At 38.5% G+C, this 26384-nt stretch overlaps 1 protein-coding gene across 1 annotated transcript in view; it reads right to left on the bottom strand.

Annotated features, from left to right (window-relative positions):
- EIF2B3 (eukaryotic translation initiation factor 2B subunit gamma) overlaps nt 1-26384 on the bottom strand; it is a 113836-nt gene that overhangs the window by 45615 nt on the left and 41837 nt on the right. Inside the window, exon 5 of the mRNA NM_001083474.1 lies at nt 14318-14429. Within this exon, the coding sequence (NP_001076943.1) occupies nt 14318-14429 (112 nt within the window). The remainder of the gene's footprint in view (nt 1-14317; nt 14430-26384) is intronic.

Raw genomic sequence — 26384 nt, 5'->3', positions numbered from 1 at the left:
CTCCAGTTAAGAGTACTAGAGTGGGGTGCCATTGCCTTTTCCAGGAACCTCATATAAGAAGAATCATACACTCGTTCTTCTTGTGACTGGCTTATTTCATTAGCATAATGTCTTTACAGCTAATGTTGAAGCATGTGTCAAAATTTCCTTCCTTTTGAACTCTGAATAATATTTCATTGTATGTGTGTATCACATTTTCTTTACTGATTCATTTGTCTATAGATACTTGAATTGCTTCCACCTTTTGGTTATTGTGAATGATGCTGCTATGAACACGAGTGTACAAATATCAATTTAATCTGTTTCACACACACATTTCTTAAATTTTAATTACGGAAATTTTCAAACACACACAAAATAAGAGAAAAACATAATAAATTCCTATGTGCCCAAATAGTTTCAATTATCAACATTTTCTAATCTTTAAAACTTTTTGCTGCAGTATTTATTATGGGTTAAATTGTGTCCCCCCCAAAAGATAACACACAATACCTGCGAATATGATCTTAATTGGCAATATGACAACTGTAGATGATCATATTAAGGTTAGGTCATTCAGTTCAGTTCAGTTCAGTAGCTCGTTGTGTCCGACTCTTTGCGACCCCATGAATCGAAGCACGCCTGGCCTCCCTGTCCATCACCAACTCCCAGAGTTCACTCAGACTCATGTCCATCGAGTCAGTGATGCCATCCAGCCATCTCATCCTCTGTCGTCCCCTTCTCCTCCTGCCCCCAATCCCTTCCAGCATCAGAGTCTTTTCCAATGAGTCAGCTCTTCACATGAGGTGGCCAAAGTACTGGAGTTTCAGCCTTAGCATCATTCCTTCCAAAGAAATCCCGGGGCTGATCTCCTTCAGAATGGATTGGTTGGATCTCCTTGCAGTCCAAGGGACTCTCAAGAGTCTTCTCCAACACCACACTTCAAAAGCATCATTTCTTCGGCACTCAGCTTTCTTCACAGCCCAATTCTCACATCCATACATGACCACTGGAAAAACCATAGCCTTGACTAGCTGGACCTTTGTTGGCAAAGTAATGTCTCTGCTTTTGAATATGCTATCTAGGTTGGTCATAACTTTTCTTTCAAGGAGTAAGCATCTTTTAATTTCAAGGCTGCAGTTACCGTCTGCAGTGACTTTGGAGGAGCCCTAATCCAACAGGACTAGTACCTTAATAAAGGGGAAACTTGAACACAGAGACAGATATGCAGAAGGAAGACAATATGAAGACACGAGGAGAATGCCATCTACAAGCCAAGAATGCCCAAGGTTTCCAGAAGATGGAAGGGTGGAACAGATTCTCCTTCATAAACCTCAGGAGGAACCAATGCTGAAAATGTCCTGATTTTGGATTTCTAGCCTCAAGAACTGTGAAGACAATAAACTTCTGTTGTTCTAGGCCACCCAGTTTATAGTGATTTGTTAATAGCAAACTAATATAGTTTTTAAAAGCATATTCCAGACACAAAATCATCTTACGGTAAATATTCCAGTATGTGTAGTATGTATTTCCAAATGATAAGGACTATGAAATACAATCATTATGTCACCACACATAATAAAATTATCAACAACTTCACAACATCTAATATCCAATCCAAATCCAGATTTCTCTTTTTATAGCTAGTCTGTCTGAATCAGAGCCTCAGAATGCATTTGGCAATTTCAGTTTAAAAAAGTTACCCCTTTGTATTTCCCTGACAAGCCATATGATTAGAGTGAATCATCTGTTTTGTAGAACACTGACTGCTTTGAAATATCATTAAAAAAAAAATAGATTTATTGATACATGCCACTGAGAAACTAAGCCTGCACATCTTAACTAGAGTCTCAAGCAGCCACATAAATATATTTTTAAAGATGTATAACATGATCCTTGGGGCTCAGACTATAGCACACTGATTATCCCAGGACTCTCCTATGCTCAATTCTCTTCTCAGTTATCTATCGCTTTGTGTAAGCTTTTTTTTTTTGGCAGACAGGAGTCATGTCTTGAGGCTGGCGAGATCAGTTCCTGACTTAGAATAAAACCTGTGCCCCCTGCTACTGAAGCATGAAGTCTTAACTACTGGACTGCCAGGGAAGTCACAGTAAATAGTTTTTTGTTAATTTTTGTTTTTGAAGGCATAACCCCTGTCTTGCTGTCCACTGAACTCAGGGTAGGCAAAGCATGAGTCGGGAAGCTGGAAGAGAACTCGAGGAGGCGTAGGAACTGCAGACATGTTTATTCTCTCCAGGATGGCACAATAGCAAGACATGCTATATTCTCTCTTGGTGGACCCAGCAGGCAGTCACAAGGGCTTTTCAGGTGGTGCTTATATAGGTCATGAAGCACATGTGCAGTGCTACAAATGATCTCAGCTGTTACATAACCATGCAAAGTTATTATTCACAAAATGTGGGGTAAGAGCAAGAGGACATGGGGGTGAGAGGGCCTGACCACCACCATATTGACTAATTTGCTCTTTCTCTATATTCTACCCCTTCAGGGTCTCTCACCTCACAATCCAGGCACAGTCCATCTTCTGCGATATTTCCTTGGCTTAGTAACACTGACCCTTGAACCCACATTCTGCAACAGCAGTAGATGCTACAACAGCAAATAGTTACATCCCTAATACATAGCAAAACCCAACTCCAGGTATCACCTGGAACTCATGCTGCAGTCCTTGTCCTCATGGGGTTAGAAGAGCCACCCACCACATGTGGAGTGCCTTTATCTTCCATGGCCAAGTCTAGTCCACTGTCTGTCCTTGTGAAATTGCAGGGCCCTGAAATTTCAGGGTTTTTATTAAGGACCCACAAAACCCCACACACGCACCAGGCCCACCCCTTCAAAGAGCAGATTTTTGGAGTTTTCACAGCCCATCCACGTGATTCTGTATGCCTTATAACCTCTGGTGCACACTGTTCTAAATCTGCAAGAGCATCAGAGGTTAGTAGCAATCATGGAACACAGCCTTTATAGTATACCTCCGCACAGGGAGCCATCCAATTTCTAAAGGTAAGCACACAGCCTTTACAGTATTTCAAAGTGGAAAAGGGCATCCGAAGGAACATCCTTGGATGCCATGTAATTTTCTAGCTGAACCACCCATATCTCTTGCTGTCGGTGTTTCCCAAACTTGGTAAACTGCTGTTCCGGTCTCAGTTGCCTCCATAGCTCTAGGAGCAGAGCACTAGGCTGTTCATCAAATTTATTTCTGTCAACTCCCGCTGCCAGCAAATCAGCCCACATTTGCATCTGTGAACCCGGATGGGGCCTTTACCAGTTGGCCCATCCTCTTCAGGGTCTTCACACGTCTAATCCCCTTCGCCTGCCACCATTCCACTACTTCTCCCAAGCCTGCCACTATTGAGGTGGCAGTTAAGGAACCAAAAGGGTGGACAAGATATTGTTGCAAATGCAACTTGCATGCCGCCTATAAAATGCTTGTCATCTTCTGGAGGCTCCTCCGCCTGCCAGACCAGTACAGAAGCTGATAGGGTGGATGTCCAGCCAATTCCAAGCATGGTGATGGTTTCCCAGTCATCACCCACCACCTTGAAGTCCAGGTCCTCAGTGTATTTTCTGAGCTTCACTTGCCATCCTGTGAAGCTGTCTGCAGACTCAGTGGTTTCCTCGGTGCTCCACAGAGGTGGGTTCAGCAGGACCTGATCCAGCTCTAAACTTGCCACTGTGGTTTCACTTTCCCTTTTTCCTTTCTTCTTTCTCTACAGTGGGGTTGCTCCTTGCTCACATTTCTGGACTTCACCCTGGCTGCAGAGTTGGTGCCGTTCCTCTTCTCTTTGGCCTCCTTGGTACCCAAGGCCTAGCGGGACTTCACCTTCTTGGCCCCATCCTTCTGCTGCATGACAAGCCTTACTAACAAGTGGGGGCCTGGACCTGTAGTCCGAAAAAGATACAATTCTGTCTCACTGTCAGACACACTGGGTTCTTTAAGGCCACGAAGTTCTTGCTCTAATTCCAATATATATTGCTCTAGTTCTTCCAAGCATCTCTGCACAGCCTTCAGGGCAGTCAGGAAATCCACCCATGGTGCCAGTGGTAGTCCATGTCCTTGTCCGACAAATGGGAACTTATCACCTGCAACACCTTCTCAATGCTATATGGTGATTTGTCCACTGTCTCCCGATCTTCCACTGGGGCCCATGCTGACAGGACCATGGCCACTGGCTTCCTCCATCCATTGGAGCCTCAGGCTCCTCTACCTGCTGTGTATCCTGCCGACTACGCCAACTATCTCACTGTTCACTGAAGCCAGGTTAGGCAAGGTGCCAGCGAGGAAGCTAGAGGAAACTTCGAGGAGCTGTAGGAACTGCAGACATGTTTATTCTCTCTGGGCTGGCGCAGCAGCAGACATGCTATAGTCTCTTGTAGCTGACCCAGTAGACACAGCCTCAAGGGCTTGATAGGTGCATGCAGTGCTACAAAGGATCTCAGCTGTTAGTAACCATGCAAAGTCATTATTTACAAAACATGGGGTGAGAGCAAGAGAACGTGGGGTGAGAGCGCCTGACCACTGCTATCTTGGCTAATTTACTCTTTCCCTACAAACCCAAGGACAAAGACCAGGAGAGGAAAGTAACTAAATTTTGGAAGCTGTAAAGAAGGATAGTGGTAACAGACTTAGCATACCTAAGAAAGCTGAATTCTAAACCAGCCATAAAGAAAGCTGAGCACCTGATTTGTACTGCAGAAGCCCTGAAAAGATCAGAAATTGGCAGCATAGCTTTTACCCACTAGAAAGTTTAGAGGAGTACTTGAGGAGTTTCAGCTGGTTAGTAGCAGTGGGGATCCTAATGTAGATAAACAGAACGCATTTCAAGACTTTCCACACCATCAGCAAAATAATCAAGAATGTGAACCCATTTCTCATCATCTGTAGTCCCAGAAATAGAGATGTGGCCATGATCCTTGAGGTTTTGACTTAAGTTCCTGTCTTTTTCCAAGATGAATGTGTGAATATTTTATTCAATTTTTAAAAGACATCGTTTAGAAGCTTGTTTTAATATTTTCATTATCCTTCCAGTAAAAAACCTCGACTAGTATTCAAAAGAAAACAACTAACATTGGAGAAAAGCCACATGATTTTCTTATTAAATATTTGGCACAAACACGTTTACTTACAAATTATTAAAAACACATGTCTTTCAGAAATAGGAATTTAAGAGCTGGGGAAGGGCCATTAAAGAACAACTGAGCCAATTTCAGCTGGGGAAATTGAGGCTTAGAGAAGCAAAGTGATTTGCTCAAGGTCATACAGCTTTTCTCTCTCAAGATTAAATTCCAAATTCTCTGGACTTGAATTTCTAGTACCATGCTCTTTCTATCAGTAACGTTCAACATTCTTTTCCACTACCTATACTGCCTCTCCAAGTCAGTAATACATCAATTTGATAGATGGGAAAGGTGCTTGATGGATGCTGTGCCTTCTCCAAATCCACTGAGGCGGGATGAATTTGGGCCCACTGGAATAAAGTTATCAGTACTACTTGATGACAGAGGGAGAATGTCTCTGTACCTGACCATAGGCTGAGCAGAACTCCTACTTCAAGTGTCTTACACTATCTTATTTTCCAGGACCAAATACGTCCAAGGCCCAATAGAAGAGAACATTATTTGCAGTCAAGCAAATACTTCATCCTCTACTGGACAGTGAGAAAACATGGGATGTACATTCCATCCTCACTGTCCTTTTCTGCTACAACCAGTACATATAAAAGTAAGAAAACTTGAAAACAAGAGGCTTCTGGCTCTGTAACTCCTACCTTTGGAAATTCAGTTTGAAAAGAAAGATAGGAAGCACTGTCTTCTGGTATTCAAAAAATGCTTGAAAATCTGCCCCAGCATTTACTCAAGGCCCTGAGATCAACAGGTATGAAGGAAAAATATACCTCCATCTGCTCTTCATTTTCACCTTACCTCTTGGCTATGTCCATCTTCTTTGCTCCTATCATGCTTAACCTTGCTCTCTTTGGCAGGGAACTCTGAGGCTAAGATATTTACTAACAATTCACCATACAGAATAACAAACTAGTTCCCAAGGAGGTTAAAGAGAAAGCAGGAGACAATCTCCAGCTTCTAGCTGTGATTACAAAAACATAGGACTCTGGCTTCTAAGAATTTTATGAATAAACCTGCCAATCTAATGTAGCATAAACATCAGTGCTTGGTGGATGCATAAATGAGTCAGATCCCTTGTTTCACATAATAATAGATGATCACAAGTAGTCCCTTCTGCATTCCAGAGGACACAATCCCTTTGCTCTTTGGAGTCTTGTGAATTTAGGAATGCAACACTGGATTTCTTTTCAGGTCTTATACCTTAAACCTGTCCTGCACACTGCACACTGTCAGATTACCTTTCCCAAGTCCAGAACTGAAAGCATTCTCTCTCTGCTCAAAATGTTTTTAATAATTCCCCAATATTCAAGCCCCTCTATTTTTGTACCAACTTAATTTCCCAGCCTCAACTCCTGGTGTTCCCCAATAGAGAGCTTCCATTTGGGCCAAACTGTTTCTAAACAAGTCTTGCATACCCTGTCTCCCACACCTTTGCTCAGAACATTCTCCCCACACAGGATTCAGCTTCACATGTACCTTTCTATATCAGACCCAAATCCATTTTTCAAGCTGAAATTAATCTATGTTGCTTTCTTGATCACCTCAGCCCCTAGAGTTTGATGCCTCTCTTGAATTTTTAGAACACTGTTGGCCTTATTGTTCAGAATCTGATATTGTTTACTACTGTTTGTTAGGCTTTTATATGCATAACCTTTCCTTCCACCAAGGCTAATGTGAACTCTTTGAGATAGTCTCCTGCCTCCTTAAATACCAAAACAGTGGTTTAACAAGAGGAGGAAACTCAATAAACATTTGCCAGTTGAATATAGTATTCCTGAAAAGTATAAAGCATGAACTAAATGGAAAAGGCCTGTCTCTAACTAGATAAATGATATGGAACAACTTCTTCTTCCCTTGGCTTCCAGTATCATTATCTGAAATATATGGGCCAAATGACCTTCTAGCTGTGATAGCATGATTCTAAAATATCTATAAAAAAGATCATATTGTCAATACAATAAGAGATATCCTTTAATTGCATCTTATGTTCTTGGCTCTTCTAAAATATAAAGAAATCCTCCTCTGTTTCCTAAAATTTTATTTTGATAAATTGTTTAGGAAAAATAATCTATAAGAACCCTCTTACTTCTTTCCTCAACAGAAAAAATTCCACATCCAGTCTGCCATATCCTGACTGCTGTCAGAAACAAGCTACGTTAAAATGGCTCCATCATAGATACTCTTTATAGACAGGGAGAGGAAAAAAAAAACTCTAATGGGGCTGGTAAACTACAGCCTGCCAGCTGGCTTATCCTGCTTCCTGTTTTCGTAGATAAAGTTTTATTGGAACACAGCCATGCTCATCTGGTACATATCTATGGATGCTTTTGTGCTATAACAGCAGAGCTGAATAAATGCAACAGAGACTAGATGGTCCGCAAAGTCTAAGATATTTACTATTTGTCCCTTATAGAAAAAGTTTGCCAATCCTTGTTCTATACCTCAACGTTCATCAGAGTGCCAAGCCCTAGATTATAGACTTTCAATCATAGCTGGTCACTAGGTGATTTCCCACTTATTCATTCAACAAATATTTATTGGAATTTCTTATTTCTAACTAATCCTTGTTCATTTCCTCATCTGTAAAATGGCATATAATAGAATCTACTTCATAGAAGTATTGTAAAAAAAAAAAAAAAGCTTTAACACAATGCCAGGCACAAAATTTGAAAAACTAGAGCTGCTGTCTTATCGTCTTCCTTGTCATCATCACCATTACCACCACCACCACCATGATGCTTTCCTTATGTTAGAGGAAAAGTAGGCTCTCTCTGATGGCCATGACCACTTAAGGAGAGAACACTAGCATTTCTGAGGGTTTACTTTGTACTTAGGAAAGAGCTATACGTTGATAGCACTCAGACTGCAACCACAAGAATAAAAGAAATGTTCCTCTGATATGAAATGGCAGTTGATCATTTAGGCTTCTGATACCAGAAATAACAAAAACTCAGTATCTTTTCCAGAGTTAATGAGGAAGAAAAAAATGATTTGAATTTATGAACACCGCTCTTGAGAACTTAGAGATTGCTGGCAGCCTCAAACTCCAGCAACATTAAAAGGCAACGTGACATTAAATGAGTCCCTGGACGGATTCATATGTGAAATTAAATGAGTCCACTGACTACCTTCCAAATCAACCATCTACCGAATTTGGTTGCAAACAAATTTTCTCAGTTTTTGTGAGAACTATGATTTTTTAAAAGTCCAACAGCCTGATATATGTATGTAGTTTTTTCTAATTCAATCCAACAAGTAAATGTTGGACTGAAATGGGTGTCTACTTTTCTCTAACACAGTGTTTGTCACGTCTCTCTAAAATGTATAGTTGTCTGAGGAAATAAGTATGCTTTATGCTCAGATATGCAGATGATACCACCTTTATGGCAGAAAGAGAAGAACTAAAGAGTCTCTTGATGAAAGTGAAAGAGGAGAGTGAAAAAGTTGGCTTAAAGCTCAACATTCAGAAAACTAAGATCATGGCATCCAGTCCCATCATTTCATGGCAAATAGATGGGGAAACAGCAGAAACAGTGGCAGACTTTATTTTCTTGGGCTCCAAAATCACTGCAAATGGTGACTGCAGTCATGAAATTAAAAGACGCCTACTCCTCAGAAGTAGTTATGATCAACCTAGACAGCATATTAAAAAGCAGAGACATTACCTTGCCAACAAAGATCCGTCTAGTCAAGGCTATGGTTTTTCCAGTAGTCATGTATGGATGTGAGAGCTGGACTATAAAGAAAGCTGAGTGCTGAAGAATTAATGCTTTTGAAGTGTGGTGTTGCAGAAGACTCTTGAGAGTCCCTTGGACTGCAAGGAGATCCAACCAGTCCATCCTAAAGGAAATCAGTCCTGAATATTCATTGGAAGGACTGATGTTGAAGCTGAAACTCCAATAATACTTTGGCCACCTGATGCGAAGAACTGACTCATTTGAAAAGACCCTGATGCTGGGAAAGTTTGAAGGTGGGAGGAGAAGGGGACAACAGAGGATGAGATGGTAGGATGGCATCACTGACTCAATGGACATGAGCTTGAGTAAACTCCAGGAGTTGGTGATGGACAGGGAGGCCTGGCGTGCTGCAGTCCATGGGGTCGCAAAGAGTCAGACAAGACTGAGCGACTGAACTGAACTGAACTGATACTCTTTTTGGGATCCTTCATAATTCTGGATAATAAAATCCTAAATGATTCACTGGGGGAGTAAAAGAAGATTTAAAACCAAGTGCTGGATTTCCCTGGGAGTCCAAGTGGTTAAGACTCTTGTGTTTCCAATGCAGGGGGCAGGGATTCAATTCCCAGTCAGGGAACTAAGATCCTACATGGCGTGCCCCTCCCCCAAATCCTTAAATTATTTTACCAAGAATCCTTTGTATCTCTGAATGCATCTTTTGACCACATGAGATATTAATTATATTGAATTATCTTTCTCTCTTATGTCTACTAGATTCTAATTTCAATTATTCTCATTTTCATCTAAAGTACTGGATATCTTAAATTCTTCCTTTATATATAAAATTTGATTTTCAGTTGTGTCACTTCTGTTCTACGTAATTTTAAAATTAATTAATCCTGTAGTTATTTGGTCCTCAATTTATTTTCTTGGTTCTATAATATTTTCTTTTATCTCATTTTGTTTTCATAACACCATCTCATCACTGAACTCTTATTTATTAAATTCACAGTCCATTGAGTTGTTCTGCAGTTGTAGAATTATATATATATTTTTTGCCTTTTCTTTGTTTAAATATAAATTTATTTAGAATTATATATTTGTAAGGAAATTCTTTGTATTCAGTTCAGTTCAGTTCAGTTGCTCAGTGGTGTCCGACTCTTTGTGACCCCATGAACCGCAGCATGCCAGGCCTCCCTGTCCATCACCGACTCCCGGAATCCATCTAAACCCATGTCCATTGTGTCGGTGATGCCATCCAACATCTCATCCTCTGTCATCCCCTTCTCCTCTTGCCCTCAATCTTTCCCAGCATCAGGATCTTTTCAAATTAGTCAGCTCTCTGCATCAGGTGGCCAAAGTATTGGAGTTTCAGGTTCAACAAGAGTCCTTCCAATGAACACCCAGGACTCATCTCCCTTAGGATGGACTGGTTGGATCTCCTTGCAGATCTTCTGCAACACCACACTTCTTTATAGTCCAACTCTCACATCCATACATGACCATTGGAAAAACCATACCCTTGACTAGACGGACCTTTGTTGGCAAAGTAATGTCTCTGCTTTTTAATATGCTGTCTAGGTTGGTCATAACTTTCCTTCCAAGGAGCAAGCGTCTTTTAATTTCATGGCTGCAGTCACCATCCGCAGTGATTTTGGAGCCCAGAAAAATAAAGTCAGCCACTGTTTCCCCATCTATTTGCCATGAAGTGATGGGACCGGATGCCATGATCTTAGTTTTCTGAATGTTGAGCTTTAAGCCAACTTTTTCATTCTCTTCTTTTACTTTCATCAAGAGGTTCTTTAGTTCTTCTTCACTTTCTGTCACAAGGGTGGTGTCATCTGCATATCTGAGGTTATTCATATTGCTCCTGGCAATCTTGATTCCAGCTTGCGCTTCCTCCAGCCCAGTGTTTCTCATGATGTACTCTGCATATAAGTTAAATAACTTATATGCAGGGTGACAATATATAGCCTTGACATACTCCTTTTCCTATTTGGAACCAGTCTATTGTTCATGTCCAATTCTAACTGTTGCTTCCTGACCTGTATACAGATATTCACTGAGTTGTTTTTCTCAGGACAGGTTTTTGCAGTACATTTTTCTTGCTTTAATTTTTGCTGTAAGTTTGCACAGTTGGATCCATTGATTCTTTTGGTCTTATTCAGCTTTTTTTTTTTTTTAAATAGTTTTATTCATTTTTAGCTATGCTGGGTCTTCCTTGCTGCACAGGCTTTTCTCTAGTTGCAGTGCATGAGTTTCTCGTTGTGGTCACTTCTCTTGTTGCAGAGCATGGGCTCTGGAGTGCACAGGCTTCAGTAGTTGTGGCTAGTGGGCTCAGCATTTGCAGCTATCAGGCTCTAGAGAACAGGCTCAGTTGTGGGGTGCATGACTTAGTTGCTCCGCAGCATGTGGGATCTTCCCGGATCAGGGATGGAACCCATGTTTTCTGCACTGGTAGGCAGATTCTTTACCACTGAGCCACCAGGGAAGCCCATGCTTGTTTTATTTAGTGTGATATATTATAGGTGAATTCTTTTTTTTTTAATGTTTATATTTATTTATTTGGCTGCACTGGGTTTTAGTTGTAACATGTGGGATCTTTTAGTTAGAGTACGTGAGGTCTTAATTGTGGCACGGGGGATCTAGTTTCCTGACCAGGGACTGAATCTAGGCCCCCAGCATTGGGAATGCAGAGTCTTAGCCACTGGACCACCAGGAAGTCCCATAGATGAATTCTTATCTTTCATCCTTTCATATTTGAGAGTGGCTATCATGTGAGTCTTGGTTATTTTGTATTCTGTGTACTTTTCTAAAGCTTCAGGGAATGATGTGCATGGGAGAGATGGAAAGGGTATAAGGAACTCACCAAGGTACCGTAGAGTCTTTGTTCGATTATTTCTCTTTCCCAAGATTCTGTTAAACATTCTTGTTTCATTCTATATACCTAAGGAGTTACCCCATTCCTATGGAAGTCTCTAGCTTCACCTTATTTCACCTGTTCATTGTTTAAGGTCAGATCTTTTGTTTCTGTTAGAGTCAGCCTCAGGGAAAATTGTTCATTTTCCCTGGTGCATCACTTACTCCTCAGCAGTGTTTCCACTGCTTCTCAGTCAGAAGATAAGTGTACAGATAGGTACTCAGTTTGCTTCTTTTCAGATCTGGAGCTATTAGTGAGAATTTGCAGGATTTCATTAACACATCAGTATGGCTTCTGGGGAATGCTGATAGGGTGGAGCTGAGAGCCCACTGCTATTCCTTTCTGTTCCTCATTGGAATCTTGCTTCTTTCCTTGGTCACCAATTTTTGAGCTTTATTGTGTTTAATTATCCTACTGTGTTTGCTACTGTTGGAACTCTGCCAGTTTTTAAATTTTTTATTTACTTAATGGTTGTGCTGGGTCTACATTGCGACGAGCAGGGGCTACTCTTTGTTGTAGTGCCTAGGCTTCTCAATGTAATGGCTTCTCTTGTGGTGCACAGGCTCTAGACACACAGGCTTCAGTAATTGTAGTACTCGGTCTCAGCAGTTGTGGTGCACGGGCTTAGTTCCTTCATGGCATGTATAATCTTCTTGGACCAGGGATCGAACCTGTGTCCCCTGCATTGGCAGGTGGATTCTTATCCACTGTACCACCAGGGAAGACCCTCTGCCGGTTTTTAAATTATTTCTCACACTTGATTAGAAACTAGTAGTAGGAAGTTCTGTGGTATAATCTGAAGTAGCCACTTAAATCCACAAGTGTTTTTCTCAAGAGCTGTTTATTTATAGGTGATGTTTACTATGTTTTGGTCACCTACTATGGAACAGGCATTATGCTAACTGTTTTACATACATTTATTGGAAGGACTGATGCTGAAGCTGAAGCTCCAATACTCTGGCCATCTGATGTGAAGAGCTGACTCATTGGAAAAGACCCTGATGCTGGGAAAGACTGAAGGCAGGAGAAGGGGATGACAGAGGATGAGATGGTTGGATGGCACCACTGATTCAATGGACGTGAGTTTGAGCAAACTCCAGGAGATGGTGAAGGACAGGGAATCCTGGTGTGCTGCAGTTCACGGGGTCGCAAAGAGTTGGACACGACTGAACAACTGAACAACAAATTTCCCATAGCAGCCCTATTATTATTAAACTCATTTTTACAGATGAGACAACCAAAGCTCTAATATAGAACTCTTATCCACAGGAGTAACTGGGCCAATTGAAACTAGAGTTTAACTTCATTTTCATTAAAATATATACTCTAAAATATGTCTTCTACCTCTACTGTGCTGGAGAGCAAAACAAACAGGAAAAAACACACCAACCAGTGGAAAAAACATACCAACCAGTAAGACATTTTTCTTTCCCAATTTTCCCTCTCACATTCATTTCATCCAGGCTCCAAACATTTATTAAGCATTACTATGTAGTGGCATCAGGCAGTGACGCCCACTGAGGATAGTGGGTTCTGAAGTCCAAGCTGAGGAAGTAGTCAATAAAATGCTGATTAAAGAAAATGTGACTATGTTGCCTATGTGTAGCCATTGGGATGACTACTATGAAAAACAAAACAAAACAGAAAATAACGCATGTTAATGAGAATATAGAGCAATTAGAACCCTTGTACATGGTTGGTGGGATTGTAAAATGGAAAACAGTATGGACACTCCTCAAAAAATAAAAAACAGGAACTATCAAATAATCCAGCAATCTCACCTCTGGTATATATCCAGAAGAATTCAAAGCAGGATCTCAAAGGGATATTTGTACATCCATGTTCACTGCAGCATTATTCACAAAAGCCAAGAGGTGGAAGCAACCCAAATGTCCACTGATTGATTAACAGAGAAAATGTGATGTATATACACAATAGAATTTATGAAGCCTTGAAAAGGAAAAAAAATTCTGACACATGCTACAATGTGAATAAACCTAGAGGACATTATACTAATTAAGTGAAAGAAGCCAGTGACAAATACAAATAGTATATGATTCCACTTATAAATGGTACTTAAAGTAGTCCAATTCAGAAAAACAGAAAGTCAAATGGTGGTTACCGGGGACTGGGGAGAGGAGATAAAGGAGAGTTGTGAGTTTCAGGTTTGCAAGATGAAAACGTTTCAGAAATCTGCTTCACAACAATGTCAATGCATGTAATGCTACTGAACTGTACCCTTAAATATGGTTAAAGTGATGAATTTTATATTGTGTGTTTACCATAGTTAAAAAAAAAAACAGGAAGTTCTATAACACTGTCAGAAAGATAGCTCTGTTTCCTGTTCTCTCCACAGCCACTTGCTCTGCTCTGAAGCAGGATTTGATTCTACCTTGGCCAAAAAAGACAGGGAAAAGCTAAGCTTGTGTGGTGAAGAAAAGCCTCTATCCTACCTCATGGGAAAACATTCACATACTTTTGTCAGTTTCACACAGATTAATCTAGTTTTCATTTTGTCTTTCCCATCCACTGGGTGGTTTTATTTTGTTTTAAGACAAGGAGAACTGCCAAAAAGAAAAACCCCAGGGCTTACTTCTGTAGGATGGATCCCTTAATGATCAGCTCCTCATCCAAGTCTGCTTCATTAGCCATGAAGAGCAGCCTCTTGCCTGTGCTGTCCACTCCAACGAAGTCACGCTGCTCCACTGAATCACACACAAAAAGGAAAATCAAACAAAGCCATTGGCCATGCCTGTGTGACTAAGTCAGGGGACAGGGCACCTGCTCACAATGCTTTTGGAACCAAATACAGGAGTGAGTATTATTTAACACATACTCATCACAGTGTTTAAAACATGGGCAGTCACAATTTTTTTGTATTGCTCTATAGGATATAATTAGGTTAGCTGGTAAACTTGAATAAAGTCTGCAGACTAAAGTATTATGCCAATGTAATTTCCTGTCTTAGGAGATTGTCCTTTTGGGGTGAGGAGTATGGGGGAAAGACACACATTGATGTGCTAAAGGCAAAGGGAATCATATCTGTAATTTATTCTCATAAATCAGAAAAATAATGATTATATAATATATTGTTTATCATCAGGTATATTGAATACATAAGAGGGAAAGAGGGAGAATACTAGAGCAAATGGTAATTGGGGAATCTGGGTAAAGGATATATGCAATCTCTGTACTACCCCTATAACCTATAAATGTGAAATTATATATAAAAAATGAAAAGTTAATGAGATGATGGATATTTTAATTAGTTTGTGGTAATCATTTTATAATGTTTACATATATCAAAACATTATGCTGTTTATCTTAAATATATAATTTTTATTTGTTAAAAATAATAAGTAAATATAAAATATGAAAAGTTAAAGAAAAAGAGGGGCAATCAAGATACTGCTTAGCCAAATTAAGTGGATGAATCTCAAGTTCACTGCATGGAACAGAAGGAAAGTACAACTGCTTCTCTGCAAATAATAACCTAGGTCTGCTCACTGTGTAAATAAATGGGAATAGTGTTTAAGGACATCCACATTTAGCCAACAGTAACTATATGTGTATTATGTACTAGATTCTATGCTGTGGATGGGAGCAATGAAAGAAAATAAGGCACATATTTACTAGATGAGGAGAGTTCTCTGGCAGACAGTGATCTTATAGGCTGCCATATTATTGCTATCTTCTGTGTCATATTTCTTTCCCCCAACAAGATTACAAATTCTAAAAAGGCAGATTTATGATTCCTTTAGATCTTCCACAACATCTAGTACAATGTTGAACACTTAATAAAATCTGCCAGTAACATCCGTACAGTATCTGTTTATAGCTTACAAAAGCATTTTCACATAAAGACAGCATAGTGTAATGATTAAGAAGAGAGCTTCTGAAGTTAGACTACTTGGGTATGAATTCCACATACTAGCTGTACATCTTTGAGCAAAATACTAAACTTCTATTCCTCAATTTCATCTGTAAGAAGGAAATATTAGTGCCGACACCTACCTCACAGGATTGTTAGGAGAACTAAATGAATTAATAGTTATCTGTAAAACTGTATTTAGTGCTTTTAACCAGAACATCAAATAAAATGTTTAAGTTTAAAAAATTAAACAAAAAACACACTCTCATTTGATCTTTACAACAATCAAAGCAATGATTTAATACCTCTTTGAAAGAGAAAAACTAAAAGTTGAGTTCTAGGAAAAATGGCCATCTCTAAAGATGAACTTGTCTACCTCCTATTGACAGACAATGGCCACTATATAACCTAATATGCTTCCCTGTTGGCTGCAGCTGCCTATACCTAAAACCAAATGTTTCACTTAAGTGTACAATGTGTTTAGTTCAGGTTCTTGAAAGCATTCATTCTTTCAAATGTTTTTGGTTAGCTCACATGCAGTGTTTTAATCTGAATAGGGAGAAACTGTCATAAAAAATTACACTTTTCTTTTTGTTACCAAGATAACTGAACTCCAAAGAAGGAAGGATAAATAATGCCAATATGCTGCTATCAAAAGTCTACAAGCAGTAAATGCTAGAAAGGGTGTGGAGAAAAGGGAACCCTCTTACACTGTTGGTGGGAATGCAAATCTAGTAGAGCCACTGTGGAGAACAGCGTGGAGGTTCCTTAAAAAACTGGAAATAGAACTGCCACCCAGCAACCCCACTCCTGGAAATACACACCGACAAAACCAGAACTGAAAGAGACATGTGTACCCCAACATTCATCACAGCACTGTTTATGATAGCTAGGACATCCTAGATGCAACCTAGATGTCCACTGGCAGATGAATGGATAAGAAAGCTGTGGTACCTATACACAATGGAGTATTACTCAGCTATTAAAAAGAATACATTTGAGTCAGTTCTAATGAGGTAGATGAAACTGGAGCCTATTACACAGAGTGAAGTAAGTCAGAAAGAAAAATACCAATACAGTATATTAACACATATATATGGAATTTAGAAAGATGGTAATGATGACCCTATATGCAAGACAACAAAAGAGACACAAATATAAAGAACAGACTTTTGGACTCTGTGGGAGAAGGCAAGGTTGGGATGATTTTAGAGAAGAGCACTGAAACATGTACATTATCATATCTGAAATAGATGACCAGTCCAAGTACAATGCATGAAACAGGGTACTCAAAGCCGATGTACTGGGACAACCCAGAGAGATGGGATGGGGAGGAAGGTGGGGGGTGGGGTTTGGGATACGTGGACACGTACACCTGTGGCTGATTCATGTCAATGTATGGCAAAAACCACCACAATATGGTAAAGTAATTAGCCTCCAATTAAAATAAATAAATTAATTTTAAAAATTAAAAAAAAAAAGAATGCCAATATGAAATTTACAGAGAATTTCAACTGAAGCTATATTTTACAGAGAATTTCAAATGCCTCAAAGCAACTGTGACATATATCAATTCATCCATTACATGGAAACTTGAGAATATAACAAAGTCTGCAAAGGTCTGATTACAAGCCAACATTTTAAAAAGAAATAACACAGAGATGTTATTTTTGGATATATTTGGAGTGCTTACCCTATCCAACTCCTCTGGCCCACAGAAACCTTGAATTACTCAATGTCCTGGGAGCAATAATTTCCAACAAATCAATTTTTCAGCTATGTTGCACTTCAGTCACATTTCCCTCACTCTCAGGCCCCCCTCCTTCTATTGGCTTCTTTGTAGCTACCATAGTAACTAGGACCTCAGAATATGATACAAATTATAGAAACTTGGACAGGTTTCTTTCTGTTCTGCATTAACAAAGTGAATTCCACCTGGGAAGCAGAGCAAGAACATCCTAAGATTGTCCATCCTAAGAGAAAGTTTACACAAATAAGGTTAAGAAGGCAGGTAAAACTATGAATTCCCATCTTAAAAAATTGTCATAACCATATCCATATATTTTTCCAGTTGTTTTTTCCTTCTGTTTCCTCTTTAGTCATTTACTTATCCATTCATTCATTCAACTAAGAAATATATTTGTGCACCACCCTGTGACAGGTCATATGTTTGGGGTGGGGAATTTCATCTCATTTTATGAGGCCAGTATGATTCTGATGCTAAAACCAGACAAAGATATGAGAAAGGAAGATTACAGGCAAATTCACTCATTATATAAATATATGAATCCTGAATAAAATATTAGCAAATAAAAAGTAACAGTGTATATTGTAGATTTAAAAGGGTTACAGATTTGTTGTAGCTCTTCCCATCAAGAAATAGAGCCTAGAATGTAAAATGGTAGCCACTGTGGAAAACAGCATGGTGGTTCCTTAAAAAATTAAAAATAGAATTACAATATGATCTAGCAATTCCACTTCTGGGTATATACCCGAAGGAATGAAAGTAAGGTCTTAAAGAGATATTTGTATACCCATGTTCATAGCAGCATTACTCAAAAATAGTTAAAATGTAGAAGCAACCCAAATGTCCATCTGTGAACTAAGCAGATAAGCAAAATGCGGTATATACACATAAGAGAATATTATTCAGCTTAAAAAGGAAGGAAATCCTAAAATATGTTACCACATAGATATACTTTGAGGACACTGTACTAAGTCAAAAAAAGACAGTGACAAAAAGACAAATACTATATAAGTCTATTTATATATGGTACTTAAATTAAGGTAGCCAAAATCATACAGACAGAAAGCAGATGGCATTTGCCATGGGCTAGGAGGAGGGAGAAAATGGGGATTTATATTTAACGGCTATGAAGTTTTAGTTTTATAAGATGAGAAGAATTATGGAGAAGGGTAGAGGCGATGCTGCTCCACATTATAAATGTATTTAATGCCACTAAACTACATTTTATGTTACATGTTTTTTACCAAAGCAAAAAAGTGTGAGGAAAAAAGAGTGCTGACCAGAAGGGAAAAAAAAATTAATAAGGTTAGCTCCCCATCCTTTATATCTAGGTTGGTCTAGTGACTAACTTTGACTAACAAGAGTTTGGAGAAAGTAACACAATGTAAGTTCTGATTTTTGGCCTCAAGAGATTGTGTAGCTTCTGTTATTTTCTTAGAACCTGCTGCTGCTGCCATGTGAACAAGCCTGGGCTAGCTTCCTGTGTAAGAGACTAAATGAAAAAAGAAAGGGACTTCCCTGGTGGTCCAGTGGCTAAGACTTCACACTTCCAATGCAGGGGGGCCTGGGTTCAATCCTGGTCAGAAAATTAAATCCCATATGCTGCAACTATGAGTTCACATGCCACAACTAAGACTTGACACAACTAGATAAATAAATAATTTTTTTTTTTTTAAAGAAAGAAACGTGGCTGTCCCAGCTAAAGCCCTAGACATATTAGTGGGTTCAGCTTTGGTAGGCAGGCTCAAAGAATTATAACAGCTTCCTAGCATTCATACCCTTCTGTATCCTCTCCCATTGAATATGGGCTGGCCTAGCTACTTGCTTCTATCCAGCAAGGGGAAAAAGTAATGAGATATTATATTTGTGATTAGGTTACATAAATTCATAACTTATGCTTTGCTAGAAGATTCTCACCTTGGAGAAAAGGTCCATTTAACAAATGGAGCAAGGAAGAAGGGACATCTACATGGGAAAAAAAAAAAGCCAACCTCATACCATATACAAAAGACAAATCTGTTTGGATCAAGGAATTATGTGTCAAGCATGAAACTTAAAAATTCTTAATAGAAAATCTAAGTTAACACTGTTCAGAACTTGCAGTATGGAGTTCTTCAGCAAGACATAAAAAAGAATGAAAATTTGCCATTTGTAACAACATGTAGGGACCTGGAGGGTATTATGCTTACTTAATGAAATAAGTCAGATGAGAAAGACACACACAGTATGTTATCACTTATATGTGAAATTTTAAAAATAAAGAGAAACAGACTCACAGATATAGACAACACTAGTGGTTACCAGTGGGGAGAATGAAGATGGAGGCATAAGAGAGGTAGGGTATTAACAGGTACAAACAACCATGTATAAAATAAATAAGCTAAAAAAAATAGATTGTACGGCACAGGGAAAGTAGTCAGTATTTTATAATAACTATAAATGGAATATAATCTTTAGAAACTGAATCACTATGATGTACACCTGAAACTTAGATAATATACTTTAATAAAAAAAAAAAAAAACAGGCAAACAAAACAGGGAATTGGAGTTTAAGAGGACATTAAACATGTATGAATAAAAGTTCACTTAATTTTTTTTAAAAAAAGGAGATTAATTTGAGAAAAAAATGTCAGAACTGAGGACTTGAATTTTCAGACAGAAAAAGCCCAAGAGATCATCCAACACAAGAGATGACGATTAAACACTAAGGTATATCAATGTGAAATTTTAGAAGTTTGGAAATAGTAAGACTCTATAAGTTTCTAGAAAGGGAAAAAAAAGTTTCATACAAAGACTCAAGAATCACTATGCCATTGGACTTCACAGAAAAGCTAGAATATAGTGAAATAATACCTTCAAAATTTTGAGGGGTCAGGATTTCCATGAGAATTTTATATCCAGCCAAAATATCCAATAAGTATTAGAGCAGAATAAAGATGTACAAAAGCTCACAAAATTTATTTTTCACAAACCCCATCTTAGGAGGCTACCAGAGGATATATTTTTATACACACACACACAAAGGTACATTAGCTAAGAAAGAGGAAAATATGAGGCTCAAGATATGAGAATGAAGGGTGAACCTAAAAAGACAGTTCTATAGCAGAGCAACTAATCCAGAATCTAGGAGAGAGATCTTCAAGAATTTGAAATTCTGGGAATACTTAGACTGTTGGAAAGTAATTAGAGGAGGAAATTCACACAACTGGGATTAAGGCTGAATTGGTAATAAATACATAGAAAATTAGGCAAATGAAAAAAACAGGACAAATTATAGGAAAATAAAGAGAAAAATAACAACATACTACAAGGTTCTGCTGTGAATATCATTTGTAAGTTCATAGTAATGTAAACATATATTCAGTTAATCAACACTACAATATAAGCCACTATATTAGGAAGCTGAGGAGACTGGAAATTTGCACGCCTTGTGTGTAGGGGGAGAGGGTGTGGTAAAACAGAACTAAATCTTTAAGTTTCACAGTAGAAAGTAAGTAGATAATTCCTAAAACTAAAAACATCAAGACACAGCAAACAAAAGCATGTCATTTGAGATGTGGGATTAAATGTGAAAAAAAATTGGCTAAAAATGTTAAGTGGCTGCCTCCTAGTATGGTGAGGATAAACAGGATGGGGGTTGCTACTTATTATAATATACCATGAATAATTACAGTACTTTTAAAATTATGGGCATATAAAACACTGATAAAAAATTAAAATTAAATTAAAAAAAAGAGAAAGAAATGAACTAGAAAGTCCAGGCTGTGGAGTTAGAAGCCATGAGTTCAAATTCTGATTCTATCACTTAGCACTGATGTGACTTTTGAACAACTATCCACAAAGTGTTATTAGGCCATAGATGGATTATACAAGTTGGGAAAGTAACAAAACTACCTAGCCCCATTAATTTTATCTTGTGAACAAATCTTGATTATTTATGTTTCTCATATAGGGCTTAGTATAGATTTCATATATAATATGTCCTAAATTTAATGACTACATCAACATTTAATGTATTTGTTAGTCAGGGATCTGATTTCATACCAGCTACCCCTTCTGTACCTAAGTAAATCACTCGCCTCCTCCTTTTCAAATATTATGCCTTGAAACACATTTCCCTGTAACTGAAACATTAAATTGCCCCCTGTATTTTGTACATGTTCCTGCTATTGTACCTGTCACACCATGACATACAATTTCTACTATATTTGAACTTATTTCTCTACACTGATTCCTTAATCACAAGAATTTCAGTTTTGAGTATACAGGGGTTTCAATCACTTCTGTTGGACATGATTAGGGGGAAAAAAGGGTTGGGGCAGAAAGAATGAGATTGAGAAGAGAAAAAAAGATAAATCAGACGCCTAAACAGGAGTAGAAGTTTGCTTGTTGAAGTAGAGCTTTGAGAGAAATAAAGGAAGCTGAAGCAAAAGAAATACAGACTCAGAACTGCCTGCCAACATGTGTTAATATAGAGGGAGCTAAGCTGACTGAGAGGTGACAACCAAGTGACAGCTTTCATTTGTGAGATTCTGAAGCACCCTGATATATATTGATCTTGTTTGGACCCAGGTAAAGAACCTGCCTGCCAATGCAGGAGACATAAAAGACAAGGGTTCAATCCCTGGGTCAGAAAGATCCCCTGGAGAAAGGCATGGCAACCCATTCCAGTATTCTTGCCTGGAAAATCCCTTGGACAGAGGATCCTGGCAGGCTACAGTCCATGGGGTTGCAAACATCTGAATACAACTGAAATGACTTAACACAGTCTGGACCAAAGCTATCCATTATTCTGAGAACTAGGAAAGAGTTTGAGAAATACTACAGTGAACTGCGGGGAGCGAGCTCCGCCTCTGGCAAAGGTCATGAGGAAGGAGGCTTGGCATACGCAAAGGCGGGATCAAGCCTCAGGAGTCTCCCTGGAAATTCTCGAGCAATCTACCCCCAAAACCAGAGTCTGCCTACTTTCTGCTTTGTGCTTTCACCTACACCTCTTACTTTACGGGGGGCTGTCCCCCACTACCTCTCTGAAAAAAGAGTTAGCTTATAGCTCCAGTTAATAATTCCTGGGTGTGACAGTGTTTCAACCTACAAACTCCCTTGGAAGTCCTCTAGCCTGCCTGAATAGGTTTTTCCGGCCACATGTGATTGCTCAGAGCCTCCAAACTGTGAGAGGCATGAGATGTTCTAAACTGTCTAAATACAGATTCCTTTGAGCAGTCAAAAGATTGATTAGAAATTGTATTGGTGAAGGGATTTTCACTTGTTGGGCCAATGTTTGCTGCTAAGTCTCCATATCCCTTACCTGCTGTGTCCCTGGCAGTGTATTGATTAATATAATTGGTTTAAATAGTAGCTTTAATGTTTGTAACCTGGGACCCTTGAATTAATTCTTTTTCTTGTTATAGCCCACCACACCTTTGCTCTGTAGGAATGCAACTTTATCTAATGCTTTTTGGAGGCTGGCGCCTGACTTTAGAATAATCACCTTTAGAGAAAAAGGCCTCCAGGCCAGAAGATGATGCAAATCACCTAAACTTTTGCATATGATAAGTTTGCAGGAAGAAAGCCTGGCTTACTGCATGACTCTACCCCTTCCCCCATTATCCTCTATGCATAACTTAAGGTATAAAAACTACTTTGGAAAATAAAGTGTGGGCCTTGTTCACCGAAACTTGGTCTCACCATGTCGTTCTTTCTCTTACCTTCTGGCTGAATTATTCAGCCTCTTTTCTCCACTGAATTTCCTCACTGAGCTATCCTTATTTCAGCCTCTTTTCTCCACTGAATTTCTTCACTGAGCTATCCTCATTCTATTACTCTTTATATCCTTAATTAACGTTTAATTAAGCAGTTGTTTCCTGATCCTCGCCGACGCCGTCCCCGCTTCGAATACCCTGGATCAGCCGGGGCTGGTCCCCGGCAGTGAACTGGGTAAGTTAAATAACAGTTTCCTACAACATTTTCCATTTCAAACATTCCAAGAGACACAGGAACTGTAGAGATAATAGTCAATAATTTGTATCATAAAACCATAATTTTAATAGCATTAAACAGTTGAACAGAGGAATGCCCAGGAAAAAAAGCCTCTTAGTAAACATGTTATCTGTGATGAAGCAAAATAAATACAATATGTTTTCACTGAAATTGAGAGAGAAGGAAACCTTGAATTTTCTAAGCAAGGATGGTGAATGGAAATCTTTATACAACTGGTTGGTTGAATTCATATTGTGAAACCCGGATATAGATGACCAACTATGCTGTTTCAAGAAGTAGATTGCCTGATTTATAGACATCTCATTTAATTCTCACACAAAAATACTCAAAGGATTCAGTCTCACTTTATAGATAATGAAAATGAAGTTCAGGTTAGTTAGATAATTTGTCCAAGACTGCACAGTTTTTGAGCACTGAAGCCCACTCAGTCTGAATTCCAGAACCTGTGCATTTAACAACCATACTACAGCAGCAGCTGTTTAATTTAAAAATCTTGGAAACATTTCTAAACACAAATTAATAGGCAATGGGAATTCCCTGGTGATCAAGTATTTAGGACTCTACGCTTCTTCTGCAGGGGCTTAAGTTCGATCCCTGGTCAGGGAACTACGATTAAATTTTAAAAAAAAGAAAAAAGGCAATGTAGTGTCAGTATATTGTATATTGCTGAAACTCAGACTCTTATAATACCCATTCATGAACCCAACTACAGCTTAGACTCAAATTTTTAGGACTTAAACATCTAGGGCTTGAATATACTTCCTCTTACCTTGAGGACAATAGAGATATCTTTATAGGCAGGCCCCTCAACCATTCAGTAGTATCTACTGACTGGTCACCATGGGCCATAACTCAGCCAGATGTGGGGATAAACCAAACAAAACAGACATGACTCCTATTCTCATGGAGCTTATAGTTCAATAGAGGAGAGAGTAAGTACAAGAGTAGGGCTGCCATATGTAGGCAAATAGGGGTTGAATTAGAGGGTCAAGGAAGGCCTCTCTTAGCAGATAACTTGAAGTTAAGTTGGATTTAGAGTGCATGTGTTTCAGGTAAGGGGAGAGTATTTCTGGCAGAGAACATCACATGTAAAGGCTTGCAGTATGAATAATAAGCTCCAAAAATCCAAACATAAATTAATTTGATCCTGCCCTCCTCAGTATCTTTAGTTCCTAAAAATCTGAGAAGGAAGTGGCAACAGGAAGAAAGATGGCTCCTGAAACATCTAGCCATTAGCCATTCTCCCATAAGCCAGTAAGAACACTGTTTGGGAAACTTGGATCTAACGGATCCAGACTATTAAACAATATCTGAGAAAGAGAGGACCACTGGCTGTTCTGGCACATAAGAGCAGTCAAGAGGCAGACCAAACATACAATCTGAGAAATTTATGATTCTTAAAAAAAAATGCTTATCATTGAAATGCATAGCATTCCATGGTAAGAATTTAAAACTTAGTCCTCAAATACAACAAAATATAGATACTGAGGAGTTCAAAATTTCATGTAAAGAATGAAAAAATCTAAAATACAAATCTGATTATGACATTCTCTTATTTAAAATTCCTCAAGTACATCCCTACTGTTTCAGGGATAAAGTTCAAACTCATTAGTCTAATCCCTGTATTCTCTCCAGTACCATTTCCAGCTTCCCTGCCCTCCGTACTCAGAATCTAACCATATAGCAAGTTACCAGTGAACATCATACTTTTTCAAAAACAGAAGAGCCACCTTAAAGAAAACTTCCAATAACCATGTTGTTACGATTTAAGCATCAATTTTTAAATGGACAAATAGTTAATTTAAAATAAAATTATGAAAAGCTACTCATCTATAATGATAATTAAGACATAAAAGCTAATATACAATGTACAAAAAAGTTATAATACCAAGAAGAGTAACTATAGTAAGGTATTTGATTTTTTTACATTGTTATAAGCAGATTTTTTTAGATTGTTATAATAAGATTTTAAAAAAAGAAAACAATAATATTTGTAAAATATACATATGTTGATAAAGTCTGACAATACAGTTGCTTCTATCTAGTAGGTAGAAAAGGATGAATACAAGGAATTGTAAGCAAACCAGAGCTCACAAAAGTAGAAATTACGTCAAGAACCAAAGGACTGATCCACGTGGGAAGTATACATAATAACAAGGTACAAAGAGGATTCAACAATTAATCTGTATCAGTGATTGCTTTAATACAAAAAGTACCTAGAAAGAAGTTTCAATGCTATAGTTCAAAATAATAAATTAACCAAATGTTCTGAAAAAGAGCGCTAAAAGTATAAACTACATTACTAAAATCCTATGAATGAACATTCTAGGTGGCTCTATTAATAATAATCAGATACTAATAAACCATACATAGCTTCTAATAATTGTAACAGACCATGTCAATATATAATTACAGGACAATGGGTTATATAATGCTGGCTAAGAAAAATCTAAAGGACACATCATTCCAGTGGGAAAAAGCATATTATAGGAAAAACTAAAACCTATATTAAAAAGTATGATCTCACAAAGTGTTTTGGTCATAAGTTCAGTTATTAAAAGTAGCCCAGTCATAATATGAATGACTCAGCTGAAATACTCTGGGAAAAGCAGTCATGAACTATGCCTTAACTAAAAATCAACAATAAACCAAAAGCCCAAATTCTATAACCCTGGCTGGAGTAGAGTATTATTCCTTTTCTTTTGGATCTGGTAAGATTACTATAACTCTCTGAAAATTAAAAAAATAACCCACTACTGGAATCCGGGGAAATATCAAGATATTTTGTCATCCCAAGACAAAACATGGTTAATGACTGTTTTGTTTACTGGCTATTTAGGGTTCATGGTGGCTCAGCTGGTAAAGAATCCATCTGCAATGTGAGAGATGGTTCAATTCCTGGGTTGAAAGAACCCTTTGAGAAGGGAAAGGCTACCCACTCCAGTATTCTGGCCTGGAGAATTCCATGAACTGTATAGTCCATGGGGCTGCAAAGAGTCAGACACGACTGAGCAACTTTCAGGGTCACTGGAGTATTCAAAAGAA

This window comes from Bos taurus, chromosome 3 (genome assembly GCF_002263795.3).
Source record: "Bos taurus isolate L1 Dominette 01449 registration number 42190680 breed Hereford chromosome 3, ARS-UCD2.0, whole genome shotgun sequence".
In the NCBI taxonomy this organism is placed as follows: Eukaryota; Metazoa; Chordata; class Mammalia; order Artiodactyla; family Bovidae; genus Bos; species Bos taurus.
Note: the sequence above shows the minus strand (reverse complement) of the source record. Positions and strands in the feature narration are given on the sequence as shown.